Consider the following 27,566-nt stretch of genomic DNA (forward strand, 5'->3'; position numbering starts at 1 on the left):
CTTCCATCATGTTCCATCACAAGTGATTAGATATCCCTGGGTTATACAGCAGCATCTCAGTGCTTCTTGATGGGTTATTTTTAAATGTGTTTTTCTGGAGTTCCCCTTGTGGCTCAGTGGTTAACGAATCTGACTAGGAACTATGAGGTTGCGGGTTCGATCTCTGGCCTTGCTCAGTGGGTTAAGGATCCAGCATTGGCGTGAGCTGTCGTGTAGGTCACAGACGTGGCTCGGATCCCGCGTTGCTGTGGCTGTGGTGCAGGCCGGCAGCTACAGCTCCGATTGGACCCCTAGCCTGGGAACCTCCATATGCCGCAGGTTTGGCCCTGGAAAAGGCAAAAAGACAAAAAATAATAATAATGTGTTTTTCTGTTATTATTACTTTAATTCTGATACATTTGGTATGACTTCAGTTGTTAAAGATTTCAGACTTGGCGACGTTAATTTTACGGCCCAGCATACAGTCTGTCACGGTCCATGTTCAGCGTGCACTTGGCCTAGAGAACTAGAGACCAATCCCCTCATGAACACAGATGGGAAAACTATCCTCAACAAGAGATGGTAAAGCAGGAGCTCCGCTGTGGTGCAAAGGGGTCTGCGGCGTCTTGGCAGCTGCTGGGGTGCAGGTTCGATCCCTGGCCCAGCACAGCGGGTAAGGGTGCAGCATTGCTGCAGCTGCGGCTCGGATCTGATCCTTGGCCCAGGATCTCCAAGTGCCGCAGGGCAGCCAAAAAGGGAAAAAATATATGTACATATTAGCAAAACAAATCCAGCAGTATACAAAAAGGGTAATACACCACAGTAAGTGGCGTTTTTCCAGAGGGAAGGCGTGTTGGACATCTGAAAATCAGTGCATTCACTACATTAACACACCACAGAAGAATCGCATTATCATTGCATACAGAAAAAACGTACGATTTTTTATGTGAGTGTTTTGGCTGCTCCGTGACGTGGCGTTCCCAGGCCAGGGATCAGATGCGAGCTGTGAGCTGCGGCTGTGACCTGAGCCGCAGCTGCCCAATTGCTGGATCCTTAGCCCACTGCGCTGAGCTGGGGATGGAACCCATGTCCCAGCTCCAGTGTCGCAGTCGGAACTCCTCATTCACGATTTTTACAGAAACTCGGCAAACCAGAAATAGAACACTTTCCTTCGCCTGGTAAGTGGTAAGTCCCCCAGCTCACACCCCACTTCATGCGATGGACTGACTGGCCCCCCCCAGATCGGGAACAAGGCCGGAAGGTCCACGCTCACTACTTCTGGTTGGCATTGTCCTGGATGCCGAGCCACTTCCATAAATCAAGAAAAGATACAGGAGTTCCCGTCGTGGCGCAGTGGTTAACGAATCCGACTAGGAACCATGAGGTTGCGGGTTCAGTCCCTGCCCTTGCTCAGTGGGTTAACGATCCGGCGTTGCCGTGAGCTGTGGTGTAGGTCGCAGACGCGGCTCGGATCCCGCGTTGCTGTGGCTCTGGCGTAGGCCTGTGGCTACAGCTCCGATTCAACCCCTAGCATGGGAACCTCCATGTGCCACGGGAGCGGCCCAAGAAATAGCAACAACAAAAGACAAAAAGACAAAAAAAAAAAAGATACAAAGGAAAAAAAATGGGAAAGGAGGAAATTAAACGGTTACTATTTGCAGATGGCATGCTAGTCTGTGTGAAATCCCAGATAATCTACATAAGTATTCTGAGACTAATAAGTGAGTTTAGCAAAGACGTGGGCTCTAACGTAAATGGCATTCTGAGTTGTATTTTTGTATACTGGCAACCAACAATTGGAAATTGAGGAGTTCCCATTGCAATTCAGCGGGTTAAGAACCTGACATAGTGTCCACAAGGATGCGGGTTCGATCCCTGGTCTTGCTCAGTGGGTTAAGGAGCCTGCATTGCTGGGGCTGTGGTGTAGGCCAGCAGCTGTAGCTCCGATTCGACCCCTAGCCCGGGAACTTCCATATGTTGCACTTGTGGCTCTAAAAAGCAGTAATAACAAAATAATTAAAAATTGCCATTATTGGGTGTTCCCGTCATGGCTCAGGGGTTAATGAACCAATTAGAATCCATGAAAAGGCAGGTTCAACCCTGGCCTCGCTCAGTGGGTTAAGGATCTGGCATTGGTGTGAGCTGTGGTGTAGGTCACAGATGTGGCTCAGATCTGGCCTTGCTGTGGCTGTGGTGTAGCCAGCAGCAACAGCTCCAGTTGGACCCCTAGCCTGGAACCTCCACATGCTGCAGTCGAGGCCCTAAAAAGACAAAACAAAAAAACCTCTACCGTTATTAGAGTGCCCTCAAAATGAAATAATTTAGGTATAAATCTAAAAAAAAAAAAAAGTAGGGTCTGTATGCTGAGAAATACAAAAGACTGATGAAAAAAATCACTGGAGACCTGAACAAATGGAGAGGTGCTCTGTGTTCTTGGATCAGAAAATGCTATTGTTAAGATGCTAATTCTCAAGCTGGTCTACAGATTGAAGAAAATCTCCAAAATCCCAGCTGGGTGTGGGTGGGTGGGTGTGAACTGGGTCCTAAAAGCTACAGCAAAACACAAAGGAATTAGAATAATGTGATCTTGAATAAGAAGACTGAGAAGCTCCCGTCGTGGCTCAGCGGTCAGTGAACCTGGCTAGGATCCATGAGGATGTGGGTTCATCCCGGCCTCGCTCAGTGGGTGAAGGATCTGGTGTTGCCATGAGCTGTGGTGTGGGTTGCAGACATGGCTTGGATCCCGTGTGGCTGTGGCTGTGGTGTAGGCTGGCAACTGTAGCTCCAATTCAACCCCTAGCCTGCGAACCTCCATATGCCACAGGTGTGGTCCCCCCAAAACAATTTTTTAAGAAAAAGAACACTGAGGGCTCCCAGTACCTAATTCAAAGACATCCCGGCAGCACTCGTCAGTGCAGTGTGGATGGGTATAAAGTCAGACAGGGCAGTGGACAGCACAAGTTCAGAAGCAGGTCCACACAGATGTGGTCAGTTGGTTTTCCACGGGCGTCAAGATAATTCAGCGGAGAAAGGACAGACTTTCAACAGTCACTGCTGAAACAACTGGAGGAAAATGGGTCTGGGAGTTCCCATCGTGGCTCAGTGGTTAATGCATCTGACTAGCATCCACGAGGACGCAGGTTCCATCCCTGGCCTGGCTCAGTGGGTTAAGGATCCGGCACTGCCGTGAGCTGTGGCGTAGGTTGCAGACACAGCTCGGATCTTGCATTGCTGTGGCTGTGGCCAGCAGCTACAGCTCTGATTCGACCCCTAGCCTAGGAACCTCCATATGCCGAGGGTGCAGCCCTAAAAGCAAAAGCAAAAAAAAAAAAAAAAAAAAAGGAATAAGCCTTGGCTCCTACCTCCCATCTTACAGAAATTTAAAGTGAGACATAGACCTAGGTATAAAATTTACAGAAGAAACCACCAGAAAATAGTCTGTCCTTGGATTAGGCAATGGCTCCTTCTATGAGATAAAAGAGGCGCAAAACCGTAGTGCAAGAAACACAGGCATCCTCAAAATTTAGGAACTTCCCTTTGAATGACGCAGTGAAGAGAACAGAAAGACAAGCCACAGACTGGGAGATGCTTGCCAATCACAGCTCTCCGGGAGGACTCGGATGGAGAACGTGCAAGGCACATTCAAGACTCAACAAGAGAACAAAACCCGTGTACAAGTGGGCACAAATTTTGGACGGATTTACTGAAGGAAGGAGGCGTATGAGTGGGACAGAGCCCACGGACAGTCTCAGCATCACTGGGGAAATGCCACTGAAGACCACGCGGGACACCCGGCTCACGCCTGCTAGAATTACTGAAAAGTCACAATTTAAAAACCCCATGATACCAGGTGTCAGGGCGACACTACTGGGTGGGAAGGTGAGAAGGTGAACTCCTTTGGAAATGGTGGCCATCTCTCGGAAAGTTAAGCATGTTCTCACATGTGATTCGGCAGTCCCTATTGTTTTTTTCTTTCTAGGGTGCACCTGCAGCATATGGAGGTTCCCAGGCTAGGGGTCTAATCAGAGCTGTAGCCTCTGGCCTACGCCAGAGCTATAGCAACACCAGATCCAAGCCGCGTTGTGGCCTACACCACGCTCATGGCAATGCCGGATCCTTAACCCACTGAGAGAGGCCAGGGATCGAACCTGAAACCTCATGGTTCCCAGTCAGATTCATTAACCACTAAGCTATGATGGGAACTCCCCCCCCCTTTTTTTTTAAACTAAATTTTTAATTAAAAAAGTATTTTATTTTTAAAAGTAGGGCAAGACCAGCAATGTGCTGTTATTTTGAAGGGAAAGATGACTTGGGGAGTTCCTGTCCTGGAGAAGTGGAAACGAATCTGACTAGGAACCACGAGGTTGTGGGTTCAGTCCTGGCCTTGCTCAGTGGGTTAAGGATTCGGTGTTGCCGTGAACTGTGGTGTAGTTCACAGACGCGGCTCGGATCTGGTGTTGCTGTGGCTGTGGTGTAGGCCAGCGGCTACAGCTCGGATTCGACACCTGGCTGGGGACCTCCATATGCCGTGGGTGGCGCCCTTAACAAACAAACAAACAAACAACAAAAAAAACCCCAAAAAAACAACAAAAAAACTTTGGAGAGACCAGAGCCTTTCTGGAGGAGCAGGACTTTCCATGAAGGCAACAGAGACCGCGGAATCGGCTGGGGAGCGCGGCGCCCGGCGCGCCAGATCCGCCTGCGCGCTGGAAGGACGTGCAGCTGGTCGTGGGGCACGGGGGACGCCAAGGACGTCAGTGGGGCCTGTGGTCTGGACAGGGGGTACAGTAGACAACGACCTCCAGGCGTGGCGCTCAGGGTAGGGGGGGGGTTAAAACTTTGGAAAAGGAGAAGAAAAAAAAAAGCATTGTCAAGATAGAAAGAGGAAAAAAAAAAAAGGACAGAGCCACCCCGCGGGGTCTTGGGTGTGAGGAGGGTTGCGGACACTGGGTGTGGGGTCTCCTAGGAAGCCCCACCGCCAATGCCATTGACAGCTTGGCGTCTTCCCCAGGGCGAGCCTCCAAAACGGAGCTCTCAGGGGGTGGCGGGACCCAAGTGTCCAGATGGGTCTTGGCAAGGAGTAGAGCTGGGGATGGCGCGGGAGCCGGGAGACCGCGTGGGTGCCCAACCCTAGGCCGGGGGCGGGGGAGGAAAAGCGCCAAACCCCCGCTCGCGCCCCGCCCCTTTCTCCTCCCCATCCCTCCTCCAGAGGCTCCGCCCAGGACGCCCATTTTAGCTGAGACCCGCCTTCTGCAGCCACGTCCAATCGGCAGCCAGTGGCCGCCACGGCCTCCAGCTCTCCGCCGCCCCGCCCACGCTTGGACTTCGAAGGACAGCCGAGTGGCCCAATGAACTCCGGGATGTCGGAGCGGGTGGCCGGAGGGCCAATCCAGAAGCGGCGCGGGCAGGAAAGGCGGGCCTCCATGACAGACGGGGAGGAGGTGCCAGGCTGTTTGCTGGTTGCTAGCTGCCGCCGCTCGCCGGCCACCCAGCCGCTTCATTGTCACCGGGCCTCGGAGTCAGGGCCCTGGCCGCAGGCACGAGAACTTCGACCTGAAGCCTGGGCCCCACGCGTCCCACCTTGGAAGGCCTGCGCACCTCGCTATCCGTCCCGCAGGCCCGAGTCCAGGCCCGCTCACGCAGGTGAGGGTGTCTCTGCGCAGGTGGGGTGGCCCCGCAAGTGAGGGAGGCCCCGGGCCGGTGCAGATGGGTGGCCTGCGCCTGGGAGGGGGGTCCTGGCCCGCGCAGAGGGGGAGGCCCGGGCTGCGCAGGTGAGGTGGAACGTGCAAGCGGGTGGGGCCTCGTGCAGGTGACCAGGTCTATGCAGGTGAGGGGGTCCCAGCTGATGAGAGGGAAGGTGCAGGAGAGGGCTCCTCCACCGCCGCACAGGAGGGGAAGGGCTCCTGCCCCCGGGGGCGGGTGAGCCCCTGCTTTCCCAGGAGCATGCTGCAGGGGTCCAGTCAGCAGTGTATTGCTGGGTCACCACCTGGAGCAAAGCCCAGGCAGATGGAGAGCTGCCTGGCGGAGGAGCTGCCTGGGGTCTGGGTGAGCCCATCCTGAGAGGTCCAGGCAGAGGCTCTGGACAGCAGTCTTCAGGTCCTGTGTGCAAGGTGAGGTCTGGCTGGAGGTTTCCGTGGAGAGGCTCTTTCACCATCTGAGAGCCCCGCACGTGCCTCGCATGGGCCAGCCTCGTCCAGCCAGTGTCCAGGGGAGGAGGGTGTTAAATTTCACCCACAGAACCGGAAAGGCATGACCCAGGACAGTGGCCTGGTGAGTGGCAGGGACAGCCTCGCCCTCGCTCTGGAGAGGAGCGGCCAAGGGCTCTGCTGGGGGCTTTGGGGCTGAAAGAGGCTGTGATGCTGAACTTGGGGTGACAGTGGTGTGTGCCTTGGTGGCCCAGAGGGCTGGCCTCAAACCTCTTCCTCTCCGGTCACTCCTGGTGCCAGCTTATCCCTGAGCACTTGCCAGTGCCAGGTGCCAGGGCAGCACGGTCCTGCCCTGAGTGGCGCGGAGACACCCTGGGTGGGCAGGTGAGCAGGTGGAGAAAAGGGAAGCCAGATGAGGGGGTGGAGAGTGACAGGGACGGGCAGCCTCTGAGCGAAGGGGGCCTCGGAACACCCCGGAAGGGTCTCAAGCGGGGGTGGGGGGGCATGGAGTTTGCGGTCAGCTCTGAGGCCTTCAGGTGAGTGGACTTCCATCTCCTTGCCTGAGAGCTGGAGGCTTTTAGGGGCGGGTCCCAGCCTGTTCTGAGACTTGGTTCAGAAGCGGGAGGCTGGGCCTGCCAGGGCTGGAGGAGGGGCTGCTGTGCTTGTTCAGGTTGGAGGTTGGAGGCAAGGAAGAGAGTTGTGGGGCGAAGGGAGTGATGAGAGGGCGCAGATGTCAGGATGAGACCTGGGTCTTCGGCCTGAGCTGGTTGCAGAAAATGCCCGCTGGGGAGGAACCTGCTGGAGGTGCAGTCAGGAGTCTGTTTGGGTCCAAGGTGCTGGTACCCAGACTCAGCAAGTCGGGATTGCAAATGGGGGGGCAGAGGTGTACCCTGGGAATCATCAGCCGGGGAGTGTTAAAGGCAGGGGCAGAGGCGGACCAGGTGGGGCGCAGACCGGGCTAAGGTCGAGAGGAGGCGGCAAGGGATGCTGTGGAGGGCTTAGGAGGCGGGGGAGGGGACCGCAGACGTCCGGGCAGATGCTGCCAGCCCAGAAGCCGGCGGATGTCCTGGTGGTTCAGAGGAAACGGAGGGCTTCCGTGGCAACATGAGTCCGGGGAGCCCTAACGAGTCCTGGTGAGAAGACTCCGCCAGCCTCACAGCCGCCTGTCTGAGCCTCGTGACCCCCGTGAGGGGCCCGCGGAAGGTGCCCCGCTGTGTAGGTGAGGATGGCGGGGCTCAGGCTGGTGCAGCACCTGTCGCAAGTGGGGGCTCACGCCCACAACCTTGGCCCGTTGGTGCTCAGGGTCTGCTCTGGCCACGCGCTCTGCGAGGCAGGTGCGGGCGGACCCGGGTGCCCTGGCCCCTGAGCCCGGCTGGAGGTGATGTTGCAGAACCGTGCCTCGCCTCCTCGCATCTCTTCTTCCTGCTCAGGGCCTTCCGTCCACCATGAGAGGCTCCAAGGCCGTCAGCGGCCCCTCCGGCCCGCCGAGGCAGCCAGAAGGCGTGGACCTGAGCCTGACGGGCCTTCCTCCACCCGTGTCCCGGCGCCCAACAGCGCCTCTGCTGCCAAGCCCATCGCCCGCTCCATCTCCATGGTCACGCGGCAGCGAGCAAGAAGAAAGACTCTGGTGAGTGTTCGAGCTGGGGCATCAGGTTCGGGGTGTCCAGGGCAGGACCTGCCCAGCCCAGCAGGCATGTCCGAGACCCCACGCGGCTCCCCCCGGCCACGCGTGGCCTTGGAGACCCACGTGTGACTGCAGAGAGCCTCCCTCTCACCCGTCTCCAGGCCCGGCGCTGGAGCGGCCTGGCAGGGTTCTGCAACTGCCCGTGGGGTCGGTTGTCTCGTTTCTGGCAGGAGGCCCCAGGGCCAGGAGGCTCCCCGGCCATCAACAACCTTCGCAGATCAGCAGCACCACTTCAGGTCAACCAGCCACAGGCCAGCAGGCGTGGGCCGGGCCCCTCAGGTAACCGCGGACTGCTTGGCTCGGGCCCTCGCTCAGCCGCTTTCCCACCGCCGGCGGGCGAGCACTGGCGGGGCGGTGGCGGGCAGGTGGGACAGGCCTGGACCCATCGTCTCTGTGCGCAGAGAAGCAGGCCTCAGGGCCGACGTCCCTTGCCTGCTCCTGTCCTCTGTCTCACTGTGCTTTCCCTGTGGGCATCACAGGGGCCCTGGGCCAGGGTGTGCACGCCTCGTCCAGGGTGGGCTGTCGGATCAGGGTGCAGGCTCGGGGGCAGAAGCCGGTGGTGACCTGGCTGCCCTGCTCTCTCGTCTGGGTCCCTGGAGTGGGCTCCCGAGGCCCAGGGTCTGTCCCTGCCTGCCACCCCTCTCTGCCACAGACCAGCAGAGCCCCCGACGTCGGACGCTCTGTGAGGGCAGCCCCGCTGGGAGGAAGAGGCCGGCCAGTCTGAGCAAAAGCTTTCCAGCGAGAAGGGAGCCACGTGGAACGTCCTGGTGAGGCCAGTGGCTGCGCGAGCCGACAGGACGGCAGGCAGCTCGTGTCTGTGGTTCACTTGGTTCTCGTGCCCTGGGGTGGGGGGTGGGCATAGGCTGGTTAGAGCTTCGCGGGTGAGGAGGAGAGAGCCCGCACGGCCCCCGTGTGCGGGGCTGAGCAGCGGGGTCCGAGCAGAGGTGTGTGTGACACAGGTGCCGGCCCAGGCCTCACTTGCCGTGCGACACCAGAGTCCCGGACCTGAGTGCAGTGTCCCGCGGAGGAGAGGAGTGACGGTGCCCCTGGCCCAACTTCACGGCACAAAGGTAAGCAGCTGAGGGGCGCACGGCTGCCCCTGTGAGATGCAGGGCTGCTCTGTCGTCTGTGTTTGAATGAGTGAAGGCGTGAGGCGTGAACGAGTGGAGGCCTGGTGGGGAGGCTGCAGCGTGGGTTCTTGCACACAGGGGCTCGATGGGGGCGCTTGCTGCAGTGCCCACTCATGGGGCAGCTTGCCCCGAGGGCCTGAGATGCCCAGCTTCGCTCTTAAAGAGGTCAGGCCCGGGCAAGGCTTACTCGGGGCGGGGCAATTAGGCTCGGCCATCAGAGCGCTGTTCTCTGGGGAACAGCGATGTCTGGAGAGCAGGTCCGGCCGGGCGCGTGGTCATTATCAGGCCTGCCGCCTAGCGTTGGAAAAAGCAGCTGGACGGCGGGGCTGCCGGGCCGGGGCGGCTGTGGCTCGCCTCTGGCCCTCAGGGCGGTGGCAGTGATTGTCAGATGGGGCGCTGGGGAGAAGGGCTCGGGGTGGCGTCACCACGGGAAGCTGCCATCTGCTTTCGGGCTCCGTGGGGACCGTGGGCAGAGGGGCAGAGACTGTGCTTCGGCACGAGGAGGACTTCCTAAGGTTTGAACGTTTATCGAAGGACAGTTTTTATTTTTCTTTGGCCCACATGGACATTGGAAGTTCTCAGGCTAGTGGTTGAGGCTACACCAGCGTCACAGCCACAGCCACATCAATGCCAGACCCGAGGTGCGTGTGCAACCTACACTGCAGCTCATGGCAACGCCGGATCCTTAGCCCCCTGAGCGAAGCCAGGGATCGAACCCACATCCTCACGGATACTAGTCTTATTCATAACCGCTGAGCCATGGCAGGAACTCCCAAAGGAACAGCTTTGAGGTGAGTCTTCACCAGAATCGGGACAGGAAGGAGTCTTGCTTTTAACACAAGAGTTTAAATTAAAAACTGAACTTTAATTTTTTTTTTTTTTTTTGTCTTTTTGCCATTTCTTGGGCCGCACCCGCAGCATATGGAGGTTCCCAGGCTAGGGGTCGAATCGGAGCTGGAGCCACCGGCCTACGCCAGAGCCACAGCAACGCGGGATCCGAGCCACATCTGCAACCTACACCACAGCTCACGGCAACGCCGGATCGTTAACCCACTGAGCAAGGGCAGGGACCGAACCCGCAACCTCATGGTTCCTAGTCGGATTCGTTCACCACTGCGCCACGACGGGAACTCCCTGAATTTTTATTTCTATCAGGGTGATCTGTGCACACAGCTAAAAAGTCAAACGGTAGCACTAACCTGACATGAAAAACAGCCAACCCTCTGCCCCCCGCTCCTGCCCCGGAAGAAGCCACATGCAGGCTATCTCTTCTCGCATTTTCTAGAAAACATTTGTGCCGATGCTGTGGAGCCTCTCACTGTTGTCTGGTTTTCAGTCTGGGACATAATCTAGCCAGAAGGTGGGGTTGGCTGTCGCCCACCCCGCCCAGCGCCGCAGCCGTGTCCCCGCTCCAGCGCGCCTGAGCGAGGCAGTCAGACCAGCGCCTGTCGGAGCCACACCAGCTCTGCCCGCATCTGATTCTGTTTCTGCCTTCTTTTTTTTTTTGGTCTTTTTAGGGCCATACCTGTGGCACATGGGTTCCCAGGCTAGGGTCGAATCGGAGCTTTAGGCCCCCAACCGTGGCACATGGAAGTTCTCAGGCTAGTGGTTGAGGCTACACCAGCGTCACAGCCACAGCCACATCAATGCCAGACCTGAGGTGCATGTGCAACCTACACTGCAGCTCATGGCAACGCCGGATCCTTAGCCCCCTGAGCGAAGCCAGGGATCGAACCCACATCCTCACGGATACTAGTCTTATTCGTAACCGCTGAGCCATGGCAGGAACTCCCAAAGGAACAGCTTTGAGGTGAGTCTTCACCAGAATCGGGACAGGAAGGAGTCTTGCTTTTAACGCAAGAGTTTAAATTAAAACTGAACTTTAATTTTTTTTTTTTTTTTTTGTCTTTTTGCCATTTCTTGGGCCGCTCCCGCGGCATATGGAGGTTCCCAGGCTAGGGGTCGAATCGGAGCTGGAGCCACCGGCCTACGCCAGAGCCACAGCAACGCGGGATCCGAGCCACATCTGCAACCTACACCACAGCTCACGGCAACGCCGGATCGTTAACCCACTGAGCAAGGGCAGGGATCAAACCTGCAACCTCATGGTTCCTAGTCGGATTCGTTCGCCACTGCGCCACGACGGGAACTCCCTGAATTTTTATTTCTATCAGGGTGATCTGTGCACACAGCTAAAAAGTCAAACGGTAGCACTAACCTGACATGAAAAACAGCCAACCCTCTGCCCCCGCTCCTGCCCTGGAAGAAGCCACATGCAGGCTATCTCTTCTCGCATTTTCTAGAAAACATTTGTGCCGATGCTGTGGAGCCTCTCACTGTTGTCTGGTTTTCAGTCTGGGACATAATCTAGCCGGAAGGTGGGGTTGGCTGTCGCCCACCCCGCCCCAGCGCCGCAGCCGTGTCCCCGCTCCAGCGCGCCTGAGCGAGGCAGTCAGACCAGCGCCTGTCGGAGCCACACCAGCTCTGCCCGCATCTGATTCTGTTTCTGCCTTCTTTTTTTTTTTTTGGTCTTTTTAGGGCCATACCTGTGGCACATGGAGGTTCCCAGGCTAGGGGTCGAATCGGAGCTACAGTTACCGGCCCACGCCAGAGCCACAGCAATGTCAGATCCAAGCCGCGTCTGTGACCTGCACCACAGCTCACGGCAACACCAGATCCTTAACCCACTGAGCGAGGCCAGGGATCGAACCCACAACCTCATGGTTCCTAGTCGGATTTGTTTCCGCTGTGCCACGACGGCAAGTCCTGATTCTGCCTTCTGTGGGATGTGGGGCAGGTTGCTTGACCACCACCCCCCCGCCGCCCCCGGGCCCAGGATCCTCGTTCCACCAAAGGGGACAGTGGCTGGGATCACCCCGGAGAGTCGAGAGCATGACAGGGTCAAGATAATGACCTTGAGGAGCAGAACCTGCTCAGGAGACGCCGGTGTTTGGGACACACTTCCGTCTCCCTGAGTTAAAAACGGTCTCTTTTCTCTCCGTGCTCGGCTGGTTGTCTGCACACAGTCAGTCCTCACGGACTTGAAAGCCGACTCCAAACACCCCTCTGTACAGTCAGCCCAGCGGGAGCCCTGCCCGCCCACCTCCCAGGGAGGTGGAGCCTCTCTTCTCGCACCCGGGCCGAGCAGCCTCTCTCCCATCCTCATCCGTGGGTGGCCCCCTCCCTCCGGGTGGGCCCTCTGTTTCCTGGGGGGCGCGGTCCTCGGCCTGTAGGTTTCTCAGGAGGGCGTGCGGGGCGGGGGGGAGCGTCTGAGAGTGTGTGCGCCCGCTCCCGCCCTGACCGCACACGGCTGAGCCTGGCCACCGGAGTTCTGGGTTGGAAAGCGTCCCGACGTCTTGAGGCCACCGCCCGGTTTCCGTGGAGAGCCGCGAGAATCCTCCGCCTCCTGATGCCCGGGCCTTTCACGGGGCAGTTTTCCTCCCGCAGAAGCAGTTTGCGTCATCTCTGCATTTCCCTGCGGCGGAAGGTCCTGGGGCCAGGCTTCCACACCGGCCTTCCTTGCTCTGCTCTCCTGTCTTCTTCTTTTTTTTTTTTTCGTCTTTTCAGGGCTGCACCAGTGGCATGTGAAAGTTCCTGGCTAGAGGTCCAATCGGAGCTGCAGTCACAGCCGTGCCGGGTCCTGGTGGCCTCTGTGACCTACGCCCACCACGGCTTCAGCAACGCCGGATCCTTAACCCCCTGAGGAGGCCAGGGATCGAACCCACTTCCTCATGGATACTGGTTGGGGTCTTAGGGGATTCCCTCCTGTCATTTCTTCCCTGTCGTTTTCCCGTTCTTTCTAGGACTGCCTCCTGGATTGATTCTTCAGAGTTGGCGTTTTCTCTTTCCTTCTTCTCCAGCTTTGGGAGCTGCTTTCCGATGGAAGCACTGCAATGTATCGTTCGACCTTCCTCTCCTGTCCATTCTCCTCCCTTAGCTCTCGGTTCCAAAAGCTCCTCTTGCTCCCGAAAGTCTCTCCATGCTTCCCATCTCGTAGCATCCTGTTCTTGGTTCAGTTCTTTGGGGATCCCACGCAGGGCAGCTGGAGCCGCCGTTGCCAGCCCCTGAAGCCAGAACCCTCCCCGGCCCAGCTCTGCATTCTGGGGTGTCTGGGGATGCCCGCTGGGACTCTTAGCACTGAGATGGGCGGACGCTGCAGATCAAAGCGTTTCCTTCTAGAGACCTGGCACTTAAAGATTTCTCAGCACAGCCTTGTTGAAACATCTTGTGCTCCACTTGGCCTCATTTCCATCGTACTCGGTTAACCTTTCACCTGTGGGTCTTTCCCCAAATGTCTGGAATATTGACTCTGTTGGAATTTAAGAGGGAGGCTTTGAAAGTTGCCTGGAAACCTCACTTTGGGGAGATGGTGCAGGGACCAGGCTGCTGTGCCGGGAGTCCGCAGCCATCGGTGTTCGGGACTTTTCTCTGGGGCGGCTCGGTCTCTCCAGGGAGAGAGTCTCCCGTCTCCACCCTAGGGTAGCTTCCTGGCACCCGTGCTACGGGGGGCTGGACGGGGATGGGGGTGTCCTGGTCCAGGACTCAGACTCGGCGTCACCTGGAGACCCAGCCTCTCGTCTTCTGCGGGGTGGGGTGGGCGTGGTGCCTGAGGCTGGGGGGTGGGGAAGGGGGTCTGGGTGCACCTGCTTTGGAAGAGCGGGGTGCCTTTGCTTCCTGTACCTCTCTGGATGGTGGGGTGCAGACCAGCACCTCGCAGCCCCCAGGGCACCCAGGTTTCCCCTCGCTCACTTTGCGCATCAGTCACCCCCCGCCTCCTGCTTGTCACCCTCTAAAACTTGGGGAACATCTCTTTGCCGCCGTCTCCCCTTCGTATGCTTGTGTGTCTTTACTCTTTTTGTTCCTCCCTGCGGGTTTGAGGGGGAAGAGGGGGAACGGTGTGCACCCCCGCCTCCGTCACGTGGAACTGGTGGGACAGGTCCTTTCTCTCTTCACTGTGACTGTCCCCCCCGCACAGGCATGTCCCGAGTCCGGGGACGCGATCTTCACCCTCACGCCTCACGTCCTGCTGGCCCAGCGCCCTGGGTGGAGCTTCCCAGGTCCAGAGAAGGGACCTGGAGGAGACCCCGCAGGGACACTGGGACAATGCCCCAGGGACCAGTGACACCGAGGGCGTGGTCGGGGGTCCTTCCCAAAGCCTGACGCCGCCGCCCTCTCTCTCGGCAGGAGCAACAAGGGCGCCGTGGGCAACTGCGTCACGGGCATGGTGCACAACCACTATACCCCCTCGGAGAGGACGCCGCCCCCCAAGAGCTCCAACCACACGGCGCCCCCCCTCAAGTAAGGCTCTGGCTCGGTCAGCTGGGCTCGCCCTGAACTGGGATCCCGCTGAGGAAGCTGCAGCCAGCCCGCGTCTTGGGTCCCCGGCTGAGTCCAAAGCCAGAGGGAGGGTGTCTCGAGCGGGGCTTAGCTGAGCAGAGCGGCCCCTGGTGTCACTACGCGGCGATCAGGTCAGGGTGGCCCAGGGGTGTCTTGAGTCACCGTCCAGCTCTGGGGTCCTGGGACGTTGGAGGCCACTTTGCTGTTTCAAATGCAGAGCCCATGAGCCCTGGGTGCCACCAGACGGGCCCTGGGGGGAGTAGGTGGCCCCAGGGACGACCCGCAAGTCAGACAGGGAGCAGGACCGCGCCTGTTCCTGGTGTGCTGCAGGTGCCTCCCCCAGGCCCACGGCCCGGACAGAGCCGTCCCCAGGGGCCGGAGAGGGCAGGGGGCCGACAGCCTGTCTCTGCCCTTCTGTCAGCAACATCCTCAAGGCAGCCACAGACGAGGGTGAGAGCAGCCACCTCGGGAAGCCACAGAAGAACGTGGCCCGCAGCAACCACGCCGTCCAGAACAACTCGGGCAGCGCCGCAGGTCTGCTCAGATGGAAGGAGGTGACCGAGGAGGAGGCTGAGAGGTGACTGGCGGGGCCGGGGGGGGTGTCCATTGAAGAATTGCTGGGTTTTTTTGGCCATGCACACAGCATGTGGAAATTCCTAGGTCAGGGATCAAACCTGCACCAGGACAGCAACCCAGGCTGCTTTCAGTGATAACACTGGATCCTTAACCCAGTACCTCACAAAGAACTCCAAGAATAGTTTTTTTTTAATTAAAAAATTTTTTTTTGTCTTTTTGTCTTTTTCTAGGGCCGTACCTGCGGCATATGGAGTTTCCCAGGCTAGGCGTCTAATTGGAACTACAGCTGCCGGCCTACACCAGAGCAACATGGGCTTTGAGCCACGTCGGTGACCTACACCACAGCTCACGGCAATGCCGGATCCTTAGCCCACTGAGCGAGGCCAGGGATCGAACCACAACCTCATGGTTCCTAGTCAGATTCATTAGCCACTGAGCCACGATGGGAACTCCAGTATGACTCTGTTTATCCAAAACGTCAGGAAAGGCAAATCGGTGGAGTTCCTGCTGGGGTGCAGTGGGATCAGCGGTGTCTCTGGAGAGCTGGGACAGGGGTTTGATCCCTGGCCCAGCACAGGGGGTTAAGGATCCTGCATTGCCACAGCTGTGGCTTAGGTCTCAGATGCAGCTCAGATCTGACCCCTGGCCCAGGAACTCCATTTGCTACAGGGCGGCCAAAAAAAAAGAAAAAAAGGCAAATCTACAGTCAGAAAGAGAGATGGCCGCCTGGGGTCAGGGGAGTGCAGAAGGGGTCTTTTAGAAACATTCTAAAACCAGATCATGCTGGTGGTCATACAACTCCCTAGACTGACTAAAATCATTGAATCGGGAGTTCCCGTGTGGCTCAGCAGTTAGCAAACCCGACTAGCATCCATGAGGACGCGGGTTCGATCCCTGGCCTCGCTCAGTGGGTTAAGGATCCTGCTTTGTCATGAGCTGTGGTGTAGGTTGCAGACGCGGCTCAGATCTGAAGATGCTGTGACTGTGGTGTAGGCTGGCAGCTGTAGCTCCAATTCAACCCCTAGCCTGGGAACCTCCATATGCCATAGGTGTGACCCTCAAAAGCTAAAAAATAAAATAAATTTTTTTTTAATTTTAAAAATTTTGAGGTGTTCCCATTGTGGCTCAGCAGAAATGAATCTGACTAGCATCCATGAGGATGCAGGTTCGATCCCTGGCCTCGCTCAGTGGGTTAAGGATCCAGCGTTGCCGTGAGCTGTGGTGTAGGTCGCAGACGTGGCTCGGATCTGGCTTTGTTGTGGCCGTGGCGTAGGCCAGTAACGCTAGCTCAGATTGTACCCCTAGCCTGGGAACCTCCGTATGCCTTGGGTGTGGCCCTAGAAAGACAAAAAAAAAAAAAAAAAAGAAAGCAGTATAATAGTAAATATAGCAAGAACCCTTAAAAAACGTACACCCCAAATTAAAACAAAGTTAAAAAAAATTTTATTTTAAAAAGCAAAAAAAAAAAAAAAAAATCATTGACTCGTACTCAAAATGGGTGAATTTTACTAATATGTAAAGCATACCTTAGTAAAACTGTTAATTAAAATTAAAATTAAGGGAGTTTCCCTTGTGGCTCAGCAGTTAGAAACCCGACTAGTATCCATGAGGACACGGGTTCGATCCCAGGCCTGCTCAGTGGGTTAAGGATCCGGCGTTGCCGTGAGCTGTGGTGTAGGTCGAAGACTTGGCTCGGATCCTGAGTTGCTGTGACTGTGCGTAGGCCGGTGGCTGCAGCTCTGATATTAGACCCCTAGCCTGGGAACCTCCATATGCCACTGGTGCGGCCCTAAAAGACAAAAAAACCCTAAATCAAAACACATTAAGTATAAGAGACACAATGCTGAAAAACTCAGAAACAACTAATGGGGCTGCCCCTAGCGTCTTGGCCCAGGGGAGCGAGAAGGGTGGGCTTTCCAGGGCGGCCCCAGGCCTGTGACGTCGGCCCTGGTCAGGAGCCACTTCGCCGTCAGAGGCTGGGCTTCGAGAGCCTTGCCTGGCTGGGCGGTCACCACTGCTGTCCCCAGAGAGCTCAGGACCCGGCCCTGGAAGTGGGCAGGTGGGGCGAGCCGGGCCGTCCCTCTGTGTCCATGTCCCACAGCTGGTGACTGGTCACATCCTGGACGGTCCCTTAGCACCTTTGCCAGATGAATCGACAAGGGGTCCTGAGAGCCAAGGCCAAGGCTTTGGGATTAACCTCCTGCTGCCTGTAACTGACGTACAAGACCCGCCCCCTTCAGGGCCCGGGGCTCTGAACTTGACGCATGTGCAGTCGTGTCTGCAGACAGAATGTCCTCACCCATCCCACCCCCACTCTGGATCCCCTTGCCCGCCTTTCACCCACCCCTCCTGGCCGAGACCCCGGCCACAGCGGCCTGTCCCCTGCAGGCCCCAACGAGTCCCTGGCCTGTGGCCCTCTGTGCGGGGGAGAGGTGCTGGGGGGCCTTGAGTTACTTCCAGTTTCTGGCCACCACGTAGCATCTGTGCAGATGTGTTTCCATTTCCCTGTGGCACTGGCTCCTAAGAAGTGCTGTGTGCCCGTGCTCCGGCTCCTTCGCCCAGCCGGGCCTTTGGGGGACCCAGGACAGGGGCCCTACTCTGCCGCCTCCGTCCTGAGCCCCGACTGCTCTCCGACAGGTTTATCCACCAGGTGAGCCAGGCCGCTGTCACCATCCAGCGCTGGTACCGACACCAGGTGCAGCAGCACCAAGTGGGAGCTGCCCACCTGGAGCACCTGCTGGCATCCAAGCGAGAGGTCAGTGTGGGTGTGAGCCACACCCTGAGGGACAGGTGAGAATCCCAGGGTTTCTGGGCCCCAGGGGACTGAGCCTAGAGTTGCCCTGGGGGGCCCCCATCTGGGGGCCCAGCTTCCTCCCGAGAGTCGCTTGGCTGGTAGGGCCCAGGTGCTGGGTGGCACCTGCTAAAAGGCCGGGCAGGTTTCTGGCTGTGATGAGATGCCATCTCCCACCTGTAGGAGCCACAGGACGCCTGAGATGGGGCTGGACCTCTGTGGGACCGAGAAATGGTGGGGGGAGAAGTGGGGAGCCTCGTGGGTCACCCCCGCCTTGCAGTCCAAATTACCACGGCTCGGCTTTGCAGGGGCAGCGGCAGCGGCTGGGAGAGGGGACCCTCCTGGACCAGCACCAACAGAAGGAGGCGGCCAGGAGAAGGCCCGGGAGGAGAGGGCGCGCCAGGCCCGGAGGGCAGCTATTCAGGTGAGGGGCAACCTGCGCCACATGGGGGGCTCGGTGCCCAGGCAGGACCCTGTGTGCTGGGAGCTCCATTCGCCCCCTTCCTTGAGCCTCTGGACGTGGGACCCCCCTCCCCGGCGGGCGCACTGCTCACAGGTGTCCCCTGATGCCAGGAACTGCAGCAGAAGCGAGCCCAGAAGTCAGTCGATGCTGACCTTGGGCGGCCAAAGGGGACCCAGAAGACAGGGAAGCCCCGGCCCACCCAGGAGCCGCCCCTGAGGCCGGGGAGCGCTGCCCCGCAGACCCACAAGGCCAATAATGCTGGTGAGCACGGCTGAGGGCCCCCGGCCACCCTCCCACCCGACCCCCTCTGCCTCCGCTCTGTGCACAGACAGCCCGGCTATGGTGACCCCGGGTGCAGCCATCCCTGAGGGCGGACACCCTGGTGCCAAGACCCCCCACCGCCCCTGCCAGGGAGGCCCTTGGCTGAGAAGGAGGTGTGACCTCTGCCGATGTCCCCTGGCCCCCAGTGCCGGTGCTCGGTTGGTGGCTTCTACCTGTGGGGCTGGGAGGCTGGCTCTTAGCAGACCCCAGGCCCTTCCCTTCCCCTCCTGCCTGCTTACTCTGGAGTGGGAGCCTACAGAGCAGAAGGACCCAGAGGGTCAGGGCCCCAGCACCCCCGCTGCCCTGTGGGGTCTCCTTTGCACATGCTGTCCCAGCCCTCCTGCTCTGTGCCTGGCCTCTTCCTAAGGGCTCCCCGCACTCGTTCTGTTGTGCAGGGGCCAGCATCCACACCACAGGCCCGGAGGACCCGTGCCCGCCTGCCTGCACCTTGTCCCCGGAACCCCGGCAGCTTGCAGAGAACACCCTCAGGTCCTGGCACGGCCCTCCCTGCCCCTCCACTGCCGTGGGGTCACTCACGCCAGGAAAGGCCACCCAGGATGGGTCTTGCCACTCCACTGGAGGGCTGGGGTCTCCCAGCTGCTCTGGAATCCCGTGGGTTTTCACGGAAGCCGGGGTAGGGCCCATGAGGGCCCACGGAAGAGGGCTAGAAGCTCAGAGGTCAGGTTGGGCCAAGGTCTCCAGCCTGAGGGGTGAGGAGGCCGGGCCCAGACCCATTGCACCCCTTTTCATTTTCCTGGAGGGGGGTCATTTCCCTGGCTGAGCGGGCAGGGGCCTGTGTGGAGGAAGCCGAGCCTCGGCCTCAAGCCCGCCCTGCTCTGGTGGTCTCCTCCTCTAACGGCCTGCCCACTGCAGGATGCCAGCTCCCAGGACACAGCCGGCAAAGGCCTGGAGGCGCTGGACCCCGCCCGAGGCAAGGCCAAGTCCAGGGCCACCCTGGATGAACTGCTGGACACGTTGAAGCTGCTGGAGCAGGAGCCTGAGCCCCTGCCCCGCCCCCGGGCCTACCACAAGGACAAATACGCCTGGATAGACGAGGTGACCGTGGGCCCCAGCCATGTCCACTCACGTCATGGGGCTGCAGAGCCAAAAAGGAAGCCCACTGGGCTCCTCCCGGCTCTAGTCAAGACCCTGACCCGTCAGGACCCTAACCAGGGCCACTGAAGTTTAACACCTGCAGAGGAACCTAGGGGGGAGTTCCCGTGGTGGCTCAGCAGGCTAAGAACCCAACATAATGTCTGTGAGGATGCGGGTTTGATCCCTGGCCTCCCTCAGTGGGTTAAGGATCCAGTGTGGCTGTGGCATAGACCGGCAGCTGCAGCTCCAATTCGAACCCTAGCCCAAGAACTTCCACATGCTGCACGTGCGGCTGTAAAAAGAAAAAAACAAATAACCCGGGGTGAGAGTGGGGGTGGGCACTGCCTCTCTGCCAGGGTCTGGGCAGCCTTTGGTCCTCCCTCCAGACCAGCCCACCCCTGCCCCGCGGCCCCTAAGCAGCTCCTGGGAGGCCGGCCCAGAATCCCCAAAACTGCGCCCCCTCCCACAGGAGGACGATGCCAGCTCCCTGACAGCGGACAACCTGGAGAAATTTGGGAAGCTCAGCGCAGCCGCCAGCCCCCCTGAAGACGGGACCCTGCTGTCGGAGGCCAAGCTGCAGAGCATCATGAGCTTCCTGGATGAGATGGAGAGGTCCGAGCAGGGCCGGCCGGCCTCGGCCCCCCAGGTGTGGCGGGGTCTCCAGGGAGGGACGGCTGGCAGGTCATCACCCGGCGTCCGGGGCCTGCCTGAGCGGCTGCGTCCCCAGGGGCCTGTGCCGGCGGAGGGGCAGGGGCGCCTGGAGCCCGCGGCCGAGGCCAGCACGTCGGTGATGCGGCTGCGGCTGGAGGTGGAGGAGAAGAAACAGGCCATGGTGCTGCTGCAGAGGGCGCTGGTAACGCCACCGCCGCCCCTCTGCCCCACCCGGGCAGAGCACTGCCCCCGGCTCGCCCCCAGCCAGCCCCCTATTCCCGCCCAGCACCGTCCGGGTCCAGCCTCTTAGGTCCTCGGTCCTCATTCCGGCGGGAGTGCGCTCCTCCTCCCCGCCCACCCCCGGCCCGCCCCGATCCCAGCGGACCCGCCCCCAGCCCGTCTGGACCCGCCCCATCCCAGCTGGACCCGCCCCATCCCAGCTGGACCCGCCCCCAGGACGCCTGGGCCCGCCCCACCCCGCCCCCAGTCCTAGGCCCACCCTCGGCCCGCCCCTGGCCCGACCTCCTCTCCCGCGGTCCTCCTGAAACCCCGCAGGCGCAGCAGCGAGACCTCACCGTCCGGCGGGTCAAGGAGACGGAGAAGGAGCTGGGCCGGCAGCTGCGGCAGCAGAGGGAGCACTACGAGGCCACCATACAGCGACACCTGTCCTTCATTGACCAGGTGGCGCTGCGCTGGAAGCAAGGCGCGAGGGCAGCAGCACAGGCCTTCCTGAGACGGCCGGATGCAAGGCCTCCTCCTCCTTTGCAGAGGCGGGCGGCGTCTTCCCTTGTGGGGACCTGGTGTCGACCCCTTCACGTCCGACACACACCAGCCCCAGGGGGTGCTGCCCACCCAGCCCTCAGAGATGCTCCCCCACGACCATAGCCCTCCCCCAACCCACGGGGGTGCTCCTGGCCCAGCATGCTGGGGGCATGGGAGAAACAGCACACCCATGGTGGTTGGGCCGTGTGGGGTCACTCAGGACCCAGTGGTCCTCGGGGGCCAGGGGGCGGCGTTCTGCAGACACACACCCGGAACTTTCCCATGTGTCCCGGGACTGCCCGTATCCTGGGGGGCCCCCCCTCTGCTGGGGCTGGTGGGGCAGCCAGAGCTCCCTTGACAGGGGGCAGCAGAAGCTTCAAGCCCACACTGTGGTCAGCCGAGTCCCCGTCAGGTCCTTTTCTGAGGAAAACTCTAGATGGGGGGTCTGTGAAGAGAAGAAGTCCAGAGTAACCCGGTGGCTTCAAGTGACCGTTAGCGACACTTTGCTTGGCAGTCATAGGTGTGTCCCAACCAGGGGTCTGCCTGGAGCCTTCGGTGAGGCTGGGAGCAGTCCTGGGGCTTCACAGAGACCCCTTGGCAGGTGATGGGCAGGCCCTTTTCTGCAGGCCAGGGTGGGTACAATGGCCCACATCTCAGGAGGCTCCTGACGTGGCCGTAGTGAGGCCTCGAAGCCAAGCTGCCAAGCGCCCCTGGGCTCGGCTGACACCACCTGGGCCCCCCTGGGGGGTGAGGGCCAGGGGCAGCTGCAGCCCCCTGTCCACACGTGCGTGTCCTCCACACCCTGGGTCCCCCACAGACCAGGGAAGGAGGGGGCCTCAGGATTTGGTGCCCTGGCCTGGTGCAAGGGGAGGGGGGTCTCCTGGCCTCAAAGGGTAGCGGCCTCACCTCTCTGGCCCTGGTTGCAGCTGATCGAAGATAAGAAGGTTCTGGGCGAGAAGTGTGAGGCCCTGGTGGCTGAGCTGAAGCAGGGGGACCAGAGGCGCAAGGACAGGGAGGCCCAGATGCAGGAGCAGCATGAGCTGGTGAGCCATCACCCTCCCACCACCTGACCTCAGACCTGGTGTGCCCACCGGCCCTGTCGAGGGGACCCCAGAACAGGCGGGCCTCAGGGCTTCACAGCCACAAGGCTCAGGAGCAAAGATCCCTGGACCCACCGTGGAGCCTGCGTGGAGAAGCCTGGGCTCACACCCCATGCCTGGAGCCTCCTCTCCAGGAGCCTAGTGGGTGCCAGACCCTGGGGTGGGAGCTGAGGGGCTCCTGTGACCCCTCACCGTCACAGACGAGGAGGTGGGGCTCAGAGGAGAGGACCAGACCTAGCTCTGCTTCCTGGGCAGAGGGACCCCTCCTGCTTTGCCCGCGGGCGCTGTCGAAAGGCTGCCTCCTAGAACCCAGGGGTGGCCAGGAAGAGGGGTGGCATCTGCATCTTCCCTTTTGCATCGGCTCCTCTGGGGACTCCTATTTCCTTGCTGGTAGGAGATTAAGAAACTCAAAGAACTAATGAGCGCCACCGAAAAAGTCCGCCGGGAGAAGTGGATCAACGAGAAAACCCGGAAGATCAAGGAGATCACGGTCAAAGGTGGGGCTGCCACGGGGCAGGGGCGCATCAGGAGGTCCAGATGCGTGGGTGATGGAGAGGCTTCCTGCTGGGGGGTGGGGGCTCTGAGGGCTGATGGGGCAGCCCCGGCTGTGTCTGCCCACGCCTGGCCCTCCTGCCCCAGGACACCCTCCCCTCTACTGTGGCCCCCTCCTCCAGGGGGAGACCCTCCGGCCAGAGCCCCAAGCGGGAGCCATAGTGCGGTGGGCAGGGAGGGGCGCTGGGGCCCTGGTGGACCCAGCTGTGCTTCTGGCCGGAGCCCCCGTGTCATGGTGGCCAGAGGTCAGGGGTCCCCCACAGCACAGGGGGCCGAGGGGCAGGGCTCCTGCAGAGGCGGCCGAGCGTCCCTGCAGCCCGATGCCCCGCACCGCCCCCAGGGCTGGAGCCCGAGATCCAGAAGCTGATCGCCAAGCACAAGCAGGAGGTGAAGAAGCTCAAGAGCCTGCACGCGACGGAGCTGCTGCAGGCAGAGGAGCACGCGGCCCAGCGCTACTCACGCCAGGCGGAGGAGCTGCGGGAGCATTTGGAGCGGGAGAAGGAGGCGCTGGGCCGCCAGGAGTGGGAGCGCGCCCAGCAGCGGTGGGGGTCCCAGCCCTGGTGGGCCTCCCCCGTACGCGGGGGTGGGGGCGAGGCCCGGGGCGTGCCCAGACCCCCAGGGTGAACAGCACCCGCCCAGCGCGGCCTCCCGGGCTGGGGGGCACAGAGGGCCGGGAGGGACCACCCCGCGGTGGCTGGGATGGACGGGGCGGGGGCTGCTGGTGGCTGTCCTGCCGGCGCCTGCCCCGCGCCCCTGCGGCGGGCATGACGTCCTCTCCACTCGGGCTGCCCCTGAGCGGGTCTCCGTCCGCAGCTTCGAGCAGCACCTGGAGCAGGAGCAGCGGGCCCTGCAGCAGCAGCGGCGGCGGCTCTACAACGAGGTGGCCGAGGAGAAGGAGCGGCTGGGCCAGCAGGCCGCCAGGTGCCGCGGGGAGGGGCCCGGCCCGCCGCCCTGCCCGCCCTGCCCTGCCCAGCCCTGCAGGACTGACCCCTGCTTACCTGCAGGCAGCGGGCGGAGCTGGAGGAGCTGAGGCTGCAGCTGGAGGAGAGCAGCTCGGCGGGGGGCCGGGCCCTGAGGGCGGAGTTTGAGAAGGGGAGGGAGGAGCTGGAACGCCGGCACCAGGTCAGCCCCGCCCCCGGCCCCGCCCACCCCCAGCCCAGCCGGGGAGCGCCCACCGGGGGCGAGGGGGGCCCCCACCCGGACCAGCGCCCTCCTGCCAGGGTGGCAGCCGCTAGGAGCGCTGGGCGGAGTCCGGGTTCCCACACAGCTGGGCTCCGCCGCGCTCCCCGCAGACCCTCACCTTGACCGCGGGCCGCATCCGGGGAGCGGCTTGCGAGGCCCGCCCCCACCCTCACCTCCCACTAGATGGAGCTGAAGGCCCTGAAGGACCAGCTGGAGGTGGAGCGTCAGATGTGGGAGGCCAACTCCGCCAAGAAGGAGGTGGGACGCCGCCGGGGCCACCGGTGTGTGGGGGGCTTTCTTCCCTCCCGCCCTCCCTCCTTCAAAGCTGGCTTCGCAGGGCGGGGTCGCTGTGCCCGCGGGATAAGTACGTCCCCAGGTGGCCGAGGGCGGGCGTGTCAAGCCTGATGGACGTCTCCCGGTTTACCTCCCAGGCTGCTCTCCCCCGAGGCAGGGGCGCCGGCCCCACCCTCTGCAAGGGATGAGGTCCCTTTTATCAGGGTCTGTCTGGCCGCAGATTCAGCCTCTCCTGCTCTGGGTCCTGGGTCCTGAGTGTGGGAGAAGCCCCAGGCTGGGCTCCCAGATCCCTCTCCGGCCCCTGCTGTGCCCCATGCTGGGTCCTGAGGACAGGTGGGGCCTGGGGCAGGGCGAGGCCCTTCCCTCTCCGCTGTCGGGGCGTCTGGGAGCCCACGTGGCCGTCCTGGCCAGCGGCATCCCTCAGCCAGCCCCACCGAGCCCCCCACGCTTCCCCTCCAGGAAGCGTGGCTGCTGAACCGCGAACGGGAGCTGAAGGAAGAGATTCGGAGAGGCCGGGACAAGGAGATTGAGCTGGTCATCCACCGGCTGGAGGCTGACATGACCCTGGCCAGGGAGGAGAGCGAGAGGGCCGCCGAGAGCCGGTGAGGCCTGAGTCCCCAGAGCCCGGCGGAGGCTGGCCCCGGGGCTGCCCCTGACCCTGTCCCTCTGGCCGCCAGGGTCAAGCGCGTCCGGGACAAGTACGAGGCGGAACTCTCAGAGCTGGAGCAGTCGGAGCGGAAGCTCCAGGAACGGTGCACGGAGCTGAAGGGGCGCCTCGGGGAAGCCGAGGGGGAGAACGTGCGTCTGCAGGCCCTGGTGCGGCAGAAGGAGAAGGAGCTGGCCGACATGAAGGCGGTGAGCCTGCGGGACAGGGGGCCGGCCCCAGCCCCCAGCCCCCGCTGCCGCTCACACGGTCCCTGTCGTCCCTGCGTCCCCAGGTGAACGAGCAGCTGGCTGGCGAGCGCAGCAGCCTGGCCCAGGTCCTTCGCCAGGAGTTCGCTGACCGGCTGGCGGCCTCGGAGGAGGAGAATCGGCAGGTCAAGGCTGAGCTGGCCGAGCTGCGGGCCCGCCAGCGGCTGGAGCTGGAGCAGCTCACGCAGGAGAAGCAGGCGGAGCTGGAGGAGGTGCACGGGAGGTGGGCTGCAGGGTTGATTGGGCCCTTGGGGCGCCCAGAGCCGGCCAGTGGGCCGGACGCTGGGCCGAGGAGGGAGCTGGCCGAATGCCCTCCTTCCAGCTTCTTCCTTTCTGCTGATGCAGAACCGGGCCCATTTGCTGTGGGCTCGATGTTTGAGGATCAGCTGTTCCCAAGTTTGGTGCTTGGCCCAGGGCCCAGGAAGAAGCCCAGCCATCCCGAGCCAGGGCTGGTGCTTCCGTGTGGGTGTCGAGAGGCTCCCTGGGCCTGGGTGGCGCATGTGCTGTGCAGAAAGATGGAGGCCCCCGAGGTGAACAGTGAACAGCCCATCCCCCGGGGGCCCCTTAGTCTCTCCCAGGTCCCTGCCTGCCTGCCCTTGGCGGGTGCTCTGCGAGGCAGGTGCACGGTGGGGTCTCGCCCTCCTCTCAGTGGGCCCCTTCCTGAGGGGTGTGGATTCACATGGGGTCAGCTGTGGGGTCACAGGTCCTGTCATCAGCTCCTCCAGGCGGCCCAGGGCCCACGGTCAGCAGGGCTGGGACAGGGTGGGCAAGACAGCAGCCCTGCTGCCTTTCGGGGGGATGGGGGGTCCCCCACTCGCTTCCCTGCCACACACAGAGTTGCAGGCTGGCCTTGCGCTCCCCTGCAGGGTGAAGACGGCCCTGGCAAAGAAGGAGGAGGCTGTGAGCAGCCTTCGGAAACAGCACGAGGTGGGTCTCCCTGGGGCTGGCCAGCCTGGGGGGCGGGGGCGGCTCGGGCCTGACCAGGACGGACGGCGTGTTGCAGGCCGCGCTGAAGCGGGCCGACCACCTGGAGGAGCTGCTGGGGCAGCGCAGGCGGCCGTCCCCAAGCACCAAGTGACCTCCTGCCTGTGGGCAACGGACAGACCGACAGCAGCGGGCTGAGGGCGCCTGGCGTGAAGGACTCCCCGCCGCAGGTGGAGCACTGAGGCTGCGTCCTAGCAGTAAAGCGTGTCTTTTACTACGTGGCGTGATGCTGCCTGGTCTCTACTGGGCTGGGTCGGGGGTGGCAGGGGTGGAGGCTGCTCGGGGGGCCCCCTCCCCAGGGGGTGGTGTGTCTGGACCCAGCTCTGCTCTTGGCCAATCCCCATGTTCTGGCCTGTCCCTGTGGTTCCCCAGCTCAGGTCCAGCCCCCAAGCAGAAAGAACAGCCCTCTTTCCATCCTGGGCCTGGATGAGCCCCGTGACACTTGTGCCCGCCGCCCCCTCCACCTCACCCACCGCCACAGCCCCTGCTGCCTGCCCAGGCTGCTGGGTGTCCCCTCCCTGGCTAGAGAACCGGCCAGCCTCCCTGAGGCCCTCTCAGGACACCCTCTGGAGAGGTGACAGCCTGGAACCCTTGAGAAAAGGGTACTGGACAGGCTGTGCCCACGAGGAGGGTGGAGGCCCATCCTCCAAGGTTGGGGGGCGAGAGGGCAGTGGGGGGACATGGCTCCTTCGCCCTCCTGCTGGCATTCTTTCACTGCTGCTGCCCTGGCCCAGATGCTGGGAGGCCACTGGGGGAGTGGCCGCTGGCCCGGGTGCCACCCTGCTGTGGGGATGCCCAGGGCTGGCCCAATGGAGGGGGAGCCCCTCCTGTGCCCTCCAGAGGCGGGACTTGGACTTGGACTTGGACTCTGACTGCTGCGAACCCCGCCCGCGGCCCCTCTCAGTGCCAGCAACGGCAAGGGCAGGGGAGGGCCCGCATGGGCCTGAAGCAGCTCACGGGATCCCTGACCTTCGGGCTCTCCCGATGCCCTGTTCCCTGGCATGGCGCCCCGGGGCCTGAGTTTCCGCATCTGCACAGGATGGCCGCTTCCTTCCTTCTGGAGAGCTGGACGGGCTGTGGTGCGAGCAGGGGCGCCCTGGGCCCGACCGCTCCTGGGTGGAGTGCCCGGCCTGGTCCCCAGTCCGCGTCCCTCCCTTGAGATGACAGGGCAGAGACTAGACCTTGAAGCCCCTCTGGCTCTGACGGGGCTTAGGGTGAGGAGGGGGCTGGCTCAGTCACCCACAGCATTCCTGCCCCCACCTCCTTAGGACGGCTCTGCCCGAAGCCCTTCCCCCAGCCCGCTGCTGCTTTTCAAAGAGCCAGGCTGCCACTTGAGCCCTTCCTCCCAAGTCCCAGAAAAGAGGGGCAGAAGGGCTGGGCCCCAGGAATAAGGACATAGAGTGGGCTCTGCCAGGGGAGGGGCAGTGGGTCAGCAGCTCAGTGGGTGTCGGACGCTGGGCCTGCCTCACCCTTCCTGAGCTGCTGCAGATCAGGCCAGGGCTCCAGACACCGGGCAGGGACAAAATGGGGGAGGAGCAGGCTGTCGGGGCCTTTGGACTCCCTGACTCTCCCCCCCACCCCAGTGCAGTTTCATTTGAGCTGTTGCT

General features: G+C 61.5%; 1 protein-coding gene across 1 annotated transcript; it reads left to right on the forward strand.

The window, feature by feature from the left end:
* On the forward strand, positions 7,145–26,176 carry CEP131 (centrosomal protein 131). The gene is given in 28 exon segments (XM_021068068.1): positions 7,145–7,673; positions 7,676–7,752; positions 7,980–8,068; positions 8,472–8,541; positions 8,544–8,576; positions 13,915–13,996; positions 14,069–14,237; positions 14,698–14,853; positions 17,490–17,607; positions 17,952–18,015; positions 18,018–18,067; positions 18,217–18,367; positions 18,823–18,927; positions 19,143–19,483; positions 19,992–20,168; positions 20,250–20,375; positions 20,729–20,854; positions 21,862–21,978; positions 22,430–22,532; positions 22,928–23,129; positions 23,401–23,508; positions 23,592–23,709; positions 23,953–24,027; positions 24,523–24,665; positions 24,741–24,918; positions 25,002–25,198; positions 25,842–25,902; positions 25,979–26,176. Coding segments are annotated over 28 exon segments (3,414 nt in total). The 5' UTR covers positions 7,145–7,570; the 3' UTR covers positions 26,054–26,176.

The sequence above is a fragment of the Sus scrofa genome, chromosome 12 (genome assembly GCF_000003025.6).
Source record: "Sus scrofa isolate TJ Tabasco breed Duroc chromosome 12, Sscrofa11.1, whole genome shotgun sequence".
In the NCBI taxonomy this organism is placed as follows: Eukaryota; Metazoa; Chordata; class Mammalia; order Artiodactyla; family Suidae; genus Sus; species Sus scrofa.